General features: G+C 37.9%; 1 protein-coding gene across 1 annotated transcript in view; it reads left to right on the plus strand.

Moving 5' to 3' along the window:
- ITGA8 (integrin subunit alpha 8) overlaps window positions 1-14,322 on the plus strand; it is a 110,661-nt gene that overhangs the window by 23,472 nt on the left and 72,867 nt on the right. Inside the window, exons 12-13 of the mRNA XM_015620050.2 lie at window positions 2,786-2,991; window positions 5,120-5,311. Coding sequence (XP_015475536.1) covers window positions 2,786-2,991; window positions 5,120-5,311 — 398 coding nt within the window. The remainder of the gene's footprint in view (window positions 1-2,785; window positions 2,992-5,119; window positions 5,312-14,322) is intronic.

The following is a 14,322-nucleotide window of genomic DNA, read 5'->3' on the forward strand; positions in this document are numbered from 1 at the left end:
TTATTTGGCCTATATCAAAGCTTTCTGTAGTTATACTTTGACCTCTTGACATTTCCCATATTCCTGCTTTTTATTACTCTGCAGGATACAAAGGAAGGGCACACAGTCTCAGCAGGTGGTCAGCTTTGTGCTTTTTAAAGATTTATTTTATTTTTTTTTCAGAAGGGAAGTAATAATGGCTGGTTACTTTTCTGTGCTGGAGCAAAAATTAATATATAATTTATGTTAACTCTAGCATCTTAGTGCAATAATGAAATCTAATGAACCAGTTCAAAATACCACTGAACTGCATTTCATGGTTTAATATTACTGTCCAGGGACTTCTGCTTTTATTTACCCTTACGGCATTTTTCAAGTAATCACATCAAACTGAATTTGACTCAGAACTCTCAATTTTGTAAATACAAACTCCTACAATTGAAAAGGCCAATTGAAATATCCTCTTTCACCAACAAAAATACATAATACTAATCACATAGGCACTTAGAACCCAACAAGTACATACACCCCCCTTGCCCCCTTGACTGCTTGTTATCTAAATAATTAAATTGTAGAAGCTGGGAGGCAGAACTGAGTGTAAAGTATGGTAAGCAGCAATTGTTTGCTTATTTTACCCACTAGAAGAGGAACCAAAAGTAAATGTGGATCAGAGAGAGTTGGGTAGCTGACAAATCTTTCCTTTCTAGCTATAGTACACTGCTGTGACAGCACAAAAAACCCAAGTTCTAATCCCAAACCTCTAGAATTGCCTAAGGGAGAGAGTTCCCTCTTGCAGAGGACTTGCTGAAGCAGTGTGCTTTGACCTACAGAGCTCAGCTCTGAAAGAGAAGGGGGAAAATTGAAGAGAGTGAGGAAAGGAAGGCCTTGGTGCAGGCAGTACATATGAAGACCTGGAGGGAAGGCAAACCAAGTGCTGTGGGTGCTCCAGGTGGCTCTGCTACCATAACCAGTTGATGACTGTCTTCCTTCCACCTGTCCCTCAGTACATCAGAAGATGAGCCATCTTAGCTCCCAGATTCTGGTCCCTTCTCCCTGGACTGTTCATGCATTTCATACAGTCATTGTCATTTATTTCAGAAAAGTTGAAATTTTACCAGAAAAATAACCCAGCACTGTGCACTTCTAGCAGGGACGCTGTGCTGGCTGTTCAACAACCTCCAGCTGCTGTCTACTTGCTTTCTGTATCATCTGGTGAATCTTATGTTCTGGGTTCTGCTTAGAGAGGTTTAGTACACAATAGATAGTCTGTGTTACTCTTTACCATTTTAGGCACTCTAGATATTGCTCTATGGACCAGGGTTTTAAAGGTATCTGGGTATCTATTACATCAATGTACTGGGAGCTTTTTGACTTTCGTTGATTTGGTTCCTTATCACCTCTAAAAAAATCTTCCTTTAGTCTTATGATTGCTCATTTGTAAAATACTCGAGGGAGCCAAGCTCATTTTTTATTACAAGGTTTCTATAGCACTGAACTCTATGGGGTCCAAATATACTGGGAATATCTGGACTGTGAGGTGCTAAAAGAGTGATTGACGTTAGTCCTGCTGTGTAATGCTTTTAGTACATGGCGTATGTAAAATAACTTATTTTTTAAAGATCACTCATTATTTCTTTTTGTCATTGTTATTGTTTCATGGCAACCATTTCAGCTGACATTCTGTCCCAACCACAAACATCTTTCATTAGTAGAGGAAGACTTTTAATGTTCAGTGTGAAAGGAAAATCCCACCTTTGAAGCCAAGTCAGCATCTGCTTCCTTCCTTTTTTAGTTATTTATGCCATAGGGTAAAATCTAACATAAAAAATAGGACAGCTATACCAAACTGACCTGACACTTGGAATTACACTTTCCTTTATGGGAACAGACTATAAAACTTAGTAGAAAAATAACATGCCTAGAAGTATTTTGTCACAACTTATAGAATGTGAAAATTCTACAATGTAATTAATTCTTTTTTTCTAGATGAATTACTCTATGCTAAATCCTACAGTGTGTATCTTGGAGTCATAGTGTACATAATCATACAGATTTTTTTTCTATCAGGATTAGGAAAAAACAATGTAGTGCAATTATACTATTTGGTTTCCTAATAGATAAAGCATCATATTGGAAATATGACAAATTGAGAATAGAAAGTTTTCTGTGAGTTTTACAAAGTTTGAAAAAAATTTCACATTAGAGCAAGAGAATATTTTTTCCAAATTAAATATTCTGGGATCATTCTTATAACTGATGCTCTACTTGTGTTTCACCTGTGTTACACAATAATCTGTTGTAAAGTGTCAGGGTTTTTTCCTTTGGTCACTTACTGATGTATAAGTTACAAAAACTAGATTTTGTACAAAAATTTGTCTCTTGTTAGTAGTGAAACAGATCTACAGAATTTGTTCTAGTGACACAAATTCACTCTTTCTTTCCTGACTTCAGCATGATCAATTGCAAAGTGTAAGTTTTCATTGTCTATTGTGGGCATGAATTGAAGTACAAGAAATTCCATTTAAACCTAGAAAGAAACATTTTGCCTGGGATGATGATCCCAGGAAGTAGTTGCCCAGAGAGGTTGTGGCACCTCCATCCATGGAGGTATTCAAAACTGGACTGAGTATAGCTGTGGACAGCCTTCCCTAATTGACTGCTTTGACCAAGCATTTGGACTAGAAGTGCCTTCTTACCTCAGTTAGTCTGACTGTATGATAATTATCAGCTTCCTGTTTAGAAAATGTATAAACTGTGTCGTTTACACTCAGTCTCTCAGTGACATTGGCTTTTGTTTTTTTTCCAGTTTAGATGATATCCTAGTTGGTGCCCCTCTTTTTATGGAACGGGAATTTGAGAGCAAGCCTAAAGAAGTTGGGCAAGTTTATCTGTACCTGCAAGAAAGTGCATTCGTCTTCCAAGATGCACAAATTCTGACAGGCACTGAAGTGTTTGGCAGATTTGGCAGTGCAATCACACACCTTGGAGATCTCAATCAAGATGGATATAATGGTAATTTGTATGTAATGTAGTATATCACTAGCACTGAAATTACTCATGCCTAAGCAGTAAATATTGGGTTTGTGTTGTGCTGGAAAAGGCTTTTTAATATATTTGAAATTCATGAGAATTTACACTAATGCCAATGAAACTGATATTGAGACACATCATGAAAAGCTGACTGATGAGATGGTCATATTGACTACAGCATGATTTTTTTACTAAATATTAATATGTTTGTTGAATAAAATTATATTTTATTTTGTAACTATAGTAACATTTAATTACTTTGTTAAGATGCTTAATTTTTTTGAAAGCAGAGTTTTTCCTCTCCTCAAATGCTTGAAAGAGTTTGATAATTGGATGAGGCTCAGTACATGAACCATTTTGTCAACAATGAAAGAACTGGGCAAGTACAGAAGTACTATTTTGGAATCAGCCTTCCACTGGTACTTAAGTACTAAAAAAACAGGTGCATAATGGGTTCTTTCTCAAATGCTTATAGCACATGCACACAACAAAATGTTGATGTAAGTTTATTGGCAGCCTACATTCAAGCAAACAGAACAACTAAACTAACTGCTTGATTACCTGAGAAAGCTGGGATGCCTTCAGCACCTAGAGTTAGCCTCCTAGACATGGTCAGTAGCATCCTGGTTTTCCCTGCATGCATTTCCTTGCTTCTTATTACCAGGATGTTAGGAATCTAAAAAAAGCAAACATCTCTGCATCTAAAACATCAAGAAACTTTTCTTGGAAGAGCTGTTTTGCACAGTAGCCTTTAGAATAGCTGTCTCACTAAGGAAAAATTAATGAACCTACCTTGAGGGCTGTTTTTCACAATGGTCTAGCCACTAGATTCTAGGGCAATGTCCTCATTGTGTGGCAGCTGCGCAAGGGATCATTCATGTCAGGAGTCATAGAATTACATTGGGGTTCAGAGTCCATGAAATATGAATGCCATCCTGTGGGTAGAAGCCATTGGATTGTGACTGCTGAGGGTACCATCACTGGCTTGTCCTGGAATCCCACCAGTTGATCACAGCTGAACCTCAGTGGAGAATTCCTGTTCTCTACCTGTGAACAATAACATACCCTCAGCAACTCTGGGCAGGCAGTGTTGGTCTTCCTTCTCTCCAGAATTCAGATGAGATAGGCAGAAGGGATTTCTGATTTTCTCTGTCACTGTATAAAGACTAAGAAGACTCTAGAGCCAAAGATCTTGTCTTTATAACTAAATATGCCAGACACAGAGCTTTGGTGCATTTCTGCCTTTAGAGTGAAGGTGCTCAATTCAAATGAGTCCAGGTGCTCAATTCAAGTTTAATGAAGTCCAGCATCAACTCCTAGATCAGAACCTAAAAATGAGAACTACAGATATGTATCCTCGGTTATTTCCTATTGGCTAGCAGCTAGTGCATCTGTTGGATGTCAATCTAGACAATATTGTCTCCACATCCCATGCACAGAAACTAAGGAGAGCACTGTGAGTTCTGCTTCTTGGATATGGCACCTCATTTTTAAGGATTGAACTGTTTAATTCCATAAAGCCTAAGACTTCCTGTGAAATTCCTGACTCAGTACTATTCCTATTTCTCAATAAAATGATGAATTGGTATAGATGAAAACATTATATTCCATTGTTCTCTTTTGCATTCTAAAGCATTGGATGTTTGAGGGGGTGAAGTTTTTTGTCTATGTAGGATATGTTATCTGGAAAAAGAAAATTAGTTTTATTTAACATGCTCGTTATTAACTAGGTGATAGAGGAAATTAAAGAAAATTTGTATCTGTTCAAAAATACGAAAGTAAACACAGGCATTCATTAGATCTTTTTTTATTAAGGCTAATTAGCTGCCCTGGAAATACTTAGAGGAATCCAATGTGGATTGGCTATTTAGTATAATTAAATAACCTCTTCATAGGATTATTTTATAAGTTTTTGTCATGAAAATTTGACACAGAAAAGACACTGGTAACATTTTGTGCATTTGCCTTTAAACTAGAATACATACAGAAGTACAGAATGTTGAAGTTCTTGCATGTTTGTAGGAGTAGCAATTTGTGTGTATGTTCCTGCAGAGAGTTAATTTTTAAGTGTGTCCATTATTTTAATTTTTTTTTTTTTCCTTCACTGCAGACATTGCTATTGGTGCACCATTTGCAGGAGAAGACAGAAGAGGGAAAGTGCTCATTTACAATGGATACAGTAATGGGTTAAACCCAAACCCTTCCCAGGTTCTCAATGGAGCCTGGGCCTCACAGTCCATGCCTTCGGGATTTGGCTTCACTCTAAGAGGAGACTCAGATGTAGACAAGAATGATTACCCAGGTAAGATTTTTACATTAGAAAGGGAATTTCATACTTCCATTCTCTGGTAAATGCATCATGTCTAAACTGCTCCTTTTGGAAGGCAGAGGTCAGAATGAAGGATAGACATTTCTGGACAGTTCTCGTTTGCTTTCCTGAGAGTTAAGAACAGACAAAACAAATATTCCCTTTCCTGTCAAAAGACATGATCAGAAAGTCAAGGAAGGGCTTAAATAGTTGTATTAACATAAAACATGTGAAGTTTACAATGAAAAGCTTAACCCTTTTCCCCCGCTTCCAAAAACTGAATGGTCTCAGCTTATTGAACTTGTAAGGTCTCCTTCATCCTGGCATTCTTTCTTAATTAAAAACATGTTGCTTTGTGGAAGAAGGGATTGATTTGGTTGTGTTTCTAAGTTGTTTTTTGCTGACGAAGAGACACTGAGCTATATATAGTTAATGGCTTTGATTGCATTGCTTAAAGCAGCTATTTTATTTGGGCTTTTCCATCCCTTTTATGTTTTCATTTTGGTATATGGACTCTTCCTTTTTAGGTTAGCTTTGATTCTTCCTTATGAGTTTACCTGACATGTATTCACATTTATCAAGTTTGTAACATTCATTAAGTTTTTCAAGGAAGCATTTATTTTTAAAGAAAATTTTTCCTATCATCTAAGTAGTCTGAATCTAAGTCTGCTTGTATTTCCTCTCTCTCATCTGGAAGCAAATCTGTTCTGTTCCTTTTCATCACAATTCAGAAACCTTAATAAGGGTGTGCAGTAAAACATCATATTTTCTTACTGTGAAAGGTTCATCCACAGTAAAATCCTAACAGTCCATGCTTCTCTGATTTACTAGGAAATCACTCTTGTTAGACTGGGTTATTTCAAGGCTAGAGTTCTTAAAGCTTGTACTATTTCAAAAGTGAAAATTGCAGTTTTTCAAAGGGACAAAAATAGGATCTTTTACCTTTTTGTGATGGATTGTAAAAACCTTGAAAGAGGTACCGTTCCAAAAGCAGAAGGCAATTTCTGGGAAGGGGTGTTTACAATAGAAATCACAGTTTTACAAACAGAAAAGCTGACTGCAGAGTAATAAAGTGAGGTTATCATGAGACTAAAGTAAGATCTTAAGCATTAGAGAGAAGAAAGGGCTTTTAAACACTGTTCTGACTTTTTGTTTGCATATTGTTGATGTTGCTATTAATAGTCTTTCATTGTCCATGACTAATGAGGTTCTCTTGGACAACAGAACTCTTTATTAAAGTTTCAGCATTTAAACATTTCTTAAAGCACCCATAAGGCCCCCCAGCAAAACCAAAGGAAACAGGATATTGCATTCCTGACATTTCTAAGATAGAAAAGATAGAGGGAAGGGAGAGATTCTTTGACTCACATAGAGAAGAAAGAAGACTAGAAGTCTCACTGCTTTATTAGCATACTTTATGTGGAGCACTTTTAAAACAAATTTGTGGAAAGTTTGAGTGATGAGTTTTGATCTTTCTAAATGTGCACTGAGGAACTGTAATATAATTGTGAATTCTCTCTTTGTCAATGTGGCCTGTACCATGCATCCTACTTGCAGAATTTCAGATTGTGTTATCAGCTCACTATGTGTTAGATCATTTGGTTTTATTACAGGAATTATCTAATTAAAAAATGAAAGCATACAAAAGAAACACCACCCTGCATTTACTGTAACTAACTTTTCCCCTGGATGAGCAGTCCACAGTATTGGTGAAAATCTCTCAGAAAACAAGAAGAAAAACCTCTTAGTATCAGTCAACCACTTCTTCCTTAATTCATGAAGATTTGGAGCACCAAAACAGAGCTGTAAAAATAGTGCAAACATAGCACAATGCTAGCACAAAAATAGAATGCCTTCCTATGGGAAAAGGGAGGGGGGGGGGAAGAAAGGAAATAATACAGGGAAATGCAAGCCTAGGACAAACACACTAGGCAATGAAGTAAGTAATCCTTCTCGTGTCAAAGAGCTTTTCTTCTTCACCTCCTGACGGAAACGCTGAAGGGCAGCCCTTGTAAAAGGAGGAAAAAAGGTACTGAAGTTGGAACTATTAGGAAGGAAGTTTTATTTTAGAGAAATGGAGTCTTGCTGACTATAGAAGGTCTAGAAAATTAGGTTTTAATTTCATGCTTCCCAAACTACTGTTTGTGTCTGTGATTCAAAGAGGGCTGTGAAAGATTAGGGGAGAAAAAAAATCACAAACATTCTAATTTAAGCTTTCTAGTGTGTATATTCTAAAAACATTTAGAATTTATAAAAAGAAAAATGTAATAAAATCAGGTTATTCTGACTTAACACTCTCAGAAGTTCTTTTCACAGAAGTTCTGGTCTGGGAGATGAGACAGCTGTAATTCTGTCTGCAGGTATAAATATATATTACCACTGTTCAAGGTGAGATTCTCCAGGCATGTAGCTCTTCCATGGCTAGAGTTCAGTTGTTCAAACTGACCTGTATAACTATAGCTGTGCTTGTATAATTACTCAAGCACTTGTGCCTGACATTGTTCATGAGGCAAGCATATTCATGCTAGGAAATGGGAGTCTGAGACATGGGAGTAACTCTGCCATTTCATTTTGAATGCACTGTATAGAATTTTCAGAGCTTTGAGAAGTTCAGGCCTTCTTTAAATCAGACCATAATGTAATGTTTGTGGAGCAAGTCAATGACCCAGGATCAGAAGATACCACCTGTTCATATGGCTTCCTATCACAGACACTGAGCTTTGTCCTGGGATCGCTGTACCCAGCAACCAGTGCTCTTTGAGTACAAGCTGGGTAACACAGTTCCTAAAATGTGAGAGTGAATCACAGTCAACGTTTTCTCCCGTTGGAAAAAGGTTAAATCCTCTCTTGAATGGAGTTCAATTCAGGCTGAGATCTATGTATTTGCCCTCTAGAGTAGAGCGGCCATTTGGTACAGGACACAATATCTTCCTCTTTATTCAAATGCCAGTATAAGCTCAGGAACAGAGATAGAAATAGGGAGCAGACAAAGACTCCCTAGTACACAGAGCTCTTCAAACCCCTCAGCTTTCCTGTGGATGGAGTGGTTTCTCTTTTCTCCTCTTCCTGCAACTCCTGGCCACCAAAGGGAGAGTCTCCCCCAACCCCAACTTTCTGGTCTTCTTTAGGAAAGGCAGAGAAAGAGTCTCTTGTCCCCATGACTCCAGCTGTATAATAAATTTGGGGAAAAAACTGATTACAGGCAAGTTTAATGGTGGAGCAGCAGAGCAGACAAGGAAGAACATAATACAGCCATACTGATAGAGATGAAAAATCTGTCTAGTACCATAGCATGTTTCCAACAGTGACCATCAATAGATATCCTGGGAATTTTACAGTTGTGACATTTCCCAGAATATTCACCCAGCATTAACCAACCAGAATATCAAGGTGTCCCTGAGTCAGAGATGGCACCTCCAAAATTAGTATTGCTTGACAGAATTTTCTTCCATGAATTTGACCAATCAGCTGTAGAACTCATGCAAACTTTTGGCACACACAGCATTTGTCAAGGAACCCCACAGCCCAGATGAATGTTCTGTGAAGTAATTCTCACTGTGTCCCATTCAAATCTTGAACATTCCACTGGACAGTTTCTAGCTCTTATACTGAATAGATAGTGAAAAGTTCTGCAGTCTAGTTATTTTACAGACTTCTGACATACTTCTGCTATCAGCCATGTGTTTTAGCAATCCTCTGGAAGGAATTATAATATATTTAATTCTTCCTTGTGCAGTGGAGAATGGCACACCAGTTCTGCTGTACCAAATGATTGCTCAGTCTTGCCACCACTGCTGCCTCTTCTCCTCTTCTTCATATATTTTTATGTAAAGAGAAGTTAGTAGTTTATGACTTGTGCCTGGCTAAATTATTGCTGCTAATAATAAAGATTTTACCATTGACCTGGGTTTCATACTTAATCAACACAAAAATAAAAAGAGCTGTATCTTCTCTACTGAGAAGAAAATCATAATTAGTACTTGAAAAAAACAATAATCCCAAATATTTTTCATTACTATCAGCAATAATGTTTGTTCAAGAAAATAAATTGAGCCAGGAACTGTGGTCTGGCCTTGAGGCTACATGGCACAGCACAGCTCACTGTCATCAGATGAAACCACTGGAACAGGATGGTGGTACTTAAACTCCCTTTTGTGAAAGGTCTTCAGCCCAGGCAATTCCCCAGACTTTTTCCAGCTGCCATCTGGGAGAGTACTAACTTGCACACACTAAAATCACAGCTAATCTGTATAAAAGTATGGACAGTACTCACAGCACTCAAGCTTATGGCCTGCCTTTATTGCACAAGCACAGGGTACAGACAACTGAATAACTAACTAGCCAACATCATACCTAAAAATTGAACTTTCTCTGGTAGGGTTAGCATGCAGACAGAACTGCTTTTCCTTCTTGTTAGCAGTTCTGTCAGTGTAATGACCATTTGTCTTCAGCTGTCCTGGCACAGCTGTTGTCACTGTAACAGAAACAGACCTCTCAGCATTGTAAAAGATTTCTTCATGGAGATTTTTTCAACAGGAAAGACTGAGTTTTGTTACTAAGTACAACCTTTGGTTTACATCTCTGCAGCTTTCCAGGGAGGGAGTTCTGTAAATTGTGTCGTACTTACAGACACTCCAGATGTTATGTACCCAGAACTGTTCCTTTATCAGCACAGACAGGGGTGATAATATGGTAGTCTCTGCTTTGCAGGCTTGGAGGCAGTGGGAAACTTTCAACCCTGGGAAACAGCAGAGGCAGAAAACTGTGCTGATCATCCTAACAGCTGTGTCACTCATGCAGCTGCCCTCTCTGTGCTTGTGTGCATCACCTTCTGCCTGCAACAGAGGTTGCAATCACCTAGCAGGATTGCAATGCCAAGCAGTGGTGATGGTGGTAATTAATGGATGGATGCTCCTTTCTCTGTTGTCATGTAAGAGGCAGAGTCTGATTAAAATTCATAGTAAGATAAGACTAATAGAAGGATGCAGGTCAAGCATATCAGTCAGATAGGTTGTGCCAAGCCACGATGTGCAGCTTTCCCATTCTCCAAGAATGACACTGACAAGCTTACCTGAAATACTCAGTAGCTCTCCAGTATATAACATGTACCCAGTATTTGAAGGAAGAGACTGATTAATCCCCCTGAAGATTACACTAGTAAACGGAATAGGCTTTGGTTCTGAACTATCACTAACAGTCCCTGTGCACACTATCAAATTCACTTTTTTGCCAAAACCAGGTTGCTGCATGCTCACCTCTGGAGTCTAATAATTGGCATGGGTGAACTGTGTTAGGGCTATTTTAATGATACTACTGCAGATAGTAAAGATACAACATACAGGCACATTCTCTTCCACTAATTTACTAACACTGACATAATTGTAACATCTTTCAGCAGATGATTCATTTCACTGTTTTCTGACAACTCATATTCTAAGATCATATTTGAAAGAGAAGATCTGATCTCACTTCTGCTGGAATAGTAAACACTGGTTTAATGCCGTTATTCTGGATTGACGGTCATAAAAAATGTAAAGGGATTAAAGAAATAAAGGAGGTGATAGGATTGAAAAAACAAAAGGTGGGCTTTTCCCATCAGTTTAAGTGCAAATACAGTGGTAGCTGGAATTCTGCACAAGATTCTGTGCCAAGGTGAGGACATGGCAAAGCAGCATTGTGCTGTGTCTGAGGTCGTCCTAGGCTGTAACACAATTTATATAACCATGGGATTCTCTGTAACAGCAGCTCTACAGGGTTTGCATGAAGATATTCTGAAATACCTGCCTCAGCACAGTCTTCCTGCCTGTCTTCTGTGCTGGGACATCTGGGATGCATAATAATATCTTTCAAGGCAGCTTCCAATGTCCTGTAAATCTAGGGCTTTTAGGGCCCCTTTGCTCCATCCTGAGCTTTATGTGTTATCAAGGCCTGGAGCAGGGAATGAAGCAAAGACATGCATTTTGAATTATAGTTTATTTTATTTGTAATTTTATTTGTCTTTTCCTATTAGCATAGTTCAGTTTGCATAGGAACAAAAGAAATCCATTAATCTGTTTAATGGGAAAGAAATTTGTTTCTTTTGGCTTCTGGGCATCTGTTCAAAGCTGGCTCCATTGAGTGCCTGGAGTCTGTGATTATCTAGGTGATGATGCTGCACTTCCAGCTGGTTCATCTATCTGTACAGGGCTCAGACATTTGTAGGCTGTAAGGTTTCCACCCTCACATTTCAGCATATGTTCAGCCACTTGATGTCTGATTATAGCTGAGCAAATAGTTTATAATGAATAACTTACTCAACTCATTAAACTCGCTTTCTTTTTGTGGCATATCCTCCTGAAGACTGGGGTTTCTTCAAATGTATTTCTGAATCAGAATGATTTAACCGGTTTCTTTGAACAGTATTGGTAGATTCAGAACAGTGCTTTGGATGAATTCACTATTCAAAGACTGTTGATTAGTTAATTGCTCAAATAAATTATGCACTATTGTCTCTGCTCCCTTCCTGTTTAGATGCTTGTGTAAGCCTTCCTAATCAATTAAGAGAGTCATTCTGGAATCAGTGCCACTGAAGCTTCATCTTCAAGGTATCCTACTTTAGCACAAACACAGCTGTTGGCCTGTTCTTTTGGTTGCTCTTTATAGTCAAGCCTATGGCAGCATAGGGAAATGTATAAAGGCATCTTCATGCCTTGTTGTTTTGGACTCAGTTATTATCTTAAGAATATCATAGTAGTTAGTTAGAATGTCATTGTAGTTAGTATCAAACTACTCTAGAAACATTTTAAGAAGGAAAGAAGTCTAATAAGAAGACAAAATTCCCACAGAACTTCAGTAATCCTGTCTAATCTTAGTAAAATGGGAGTATTTAACAACTCCATCTGCTGAGTACGTTAACTCAAACAGCAGGAAGAAAATCCTCAGATTTCTATTTGCAAGGCAAGGGTTCTTCAGAAATAAATTTTTTTGAGGATAGAAGGCATTGCGCCAACAATATTAAAAATTGGAATCTAGTGATGATTAAATTATGAAGTTGGTCCAGGAGATTTGTGGAAGACAAACAAATTAAATCAATGAGAAGCTGCATCTGCTCTTGTAAGAGAGGATTGCTATGTGTGGGAGCCAGAACAATGGCTTGAGTTCCGCCAGCAAAGGCAGAAAATCTTCTATCAGCTAATTATTTTTTCACATGATTAATCAGCCAAAAATGTAGTGAAAAGCCAAGAATTTTGTAGAATTATGTTGATTATATGGGAAATTATTATCTCTGTAATTTATAGGTTTGCTTTTCTAAAATTCTTCATGATATTTTATGAAATCACAGTATTGTGCCAAATAGAATATAGGAATAAAGTAATTGATCCCAATTAGTAGTGTTTTACTTAAGTGATAAAGCATTAACTGTCCTCTTCGGGATTCTTTTGTAGTATGATGAATAATATTGCTGTATTGGGAAAGGGATTCATTCAGACAAAAGAGAAGCATTGAAACAGATTAGCTTTAGATGTTACCTGTTACAGACCTGCTACCACAATGGTTTAAAAACAGAGAAGTATTAAGGTAGCTGAGAATGATGGAATTGGAAGAAAGTGATTCTGCTTTGAATGATGGCTGTTTGTAGTATTTAACTAAAATTCTTGAGTAAAGCTGGCTATGCTAGACAGATCTGTGTCTTTTACTGTGGTCAATCCTGTAGTGATGGCCATTTAAAGACATTTTTTATTCTAGATCATTTATACTGAGATCTGGGGTTTTAATGCACACTGAAATCCTATAAAACAAATAGAGATATAATCTTGGGCCTTTTTGGCACCTAGTCTGCCAAGGAAATAAATTGCAAAAAGATTCACAAAGTTTTTAATAGTTTACAGTTAGGTGGTTTTCTCCCTTTTACAAAATTTCAATTGGCACCTGTACTCCAATAGAATATAACTGTTTTCCAGTTCCTTTTTATACCATACAATGAAACAGACTGGATCAAGTTATGTTTAAAGCTGTCTGCAAATCATTCTGAGTCCCCAAAGTTAACACTTTCTTGCCTGTGTCCTTTCAGAGTTGCAGTAGGGATGTGACTCAGCTGTCGTTCATTTTTGGGTTTCTGACAAGGGAGGTGTTTGCCAGTTATGTAGCTGTTCACTGGATGTTTTTCTTGGCCATTGTCCCCTGTGTATCGATATGAGACATCATCTCTTGGCAACTTCTCTTGGGATTGCTGCACAGGCTCCAACCAAGTGTGGGGTGCTGAACATGATGCATGTTCCTCCCTTCTCAGTCTCCCTGAGGCTGCATCTCTCAGAGAGAATGGGGATGACCTTTAAAAATATGAGGGAATCAAAAAAATTTCTCAAGTTAATAAATGAGTATGTCTTGTTGAGACTGGAAGTAGAATTTTGTTGATCTTCTTACTTCCTTTATTTGCTTGAAGGTTTAGTGAGCATCCTGGCAAGTTTCTGCCCTTTATCACACAATGTTTCAGATTTGGCACAGTCATATGGCAGAAGGTGCAAGTGAGCCCATAAGTTTAAAAAATCCAGTGGCCCTTTCAGTACCATCACCTTAAATTTTTATGATAATTTTGTCTCAGAAAATAGACTTCTTGCACCAGACAGCATCTTGCAACCCTTCGATTCAGTGCCAAGTAAATTTGAAGCATTTGAAATAGCATTAGGATTGTTTAACTTTGTGCAGTGCCCCTTGACTTCAGTTAAATATGTCCCAAAGACACTTGTTTCAGCATTAAGCTCTGAACTCCACCAGTTGGGACTTTAAAGCTTACAACCCACAAGCTGTGTTAAAAATAGAAGTTAAAAATTCCTGTGGAGTCTCTCCGTGCTTGTTTTCCTATTTTTTGTAGTGTAGTTTTGACCCCACAGCTCATTTGTTCCTCAAAAGTAATGACATACAAGCTCATGGATGCTGCCATCAACCCTTCCTTACAGATCTTGGCTTCTCTGCAGGTGAGCAGCTGATAGACAATCTTCTCAAACAGACAACATAGGCAAAGTAAT

This window comes from Parus major, chromosome 2 (genome assembly GCF_001522545.3).
Source record: "Parus major isolate Abel chromosome 2, Parus_major1.1, whole genome shotgun sequence".
NCBI classification, from domain to species: domain Eukaryota; kingdom Metazoa; phylum Chordata; class Aves; order Passeriformes; family Paridae; genus Parus; species Parus major.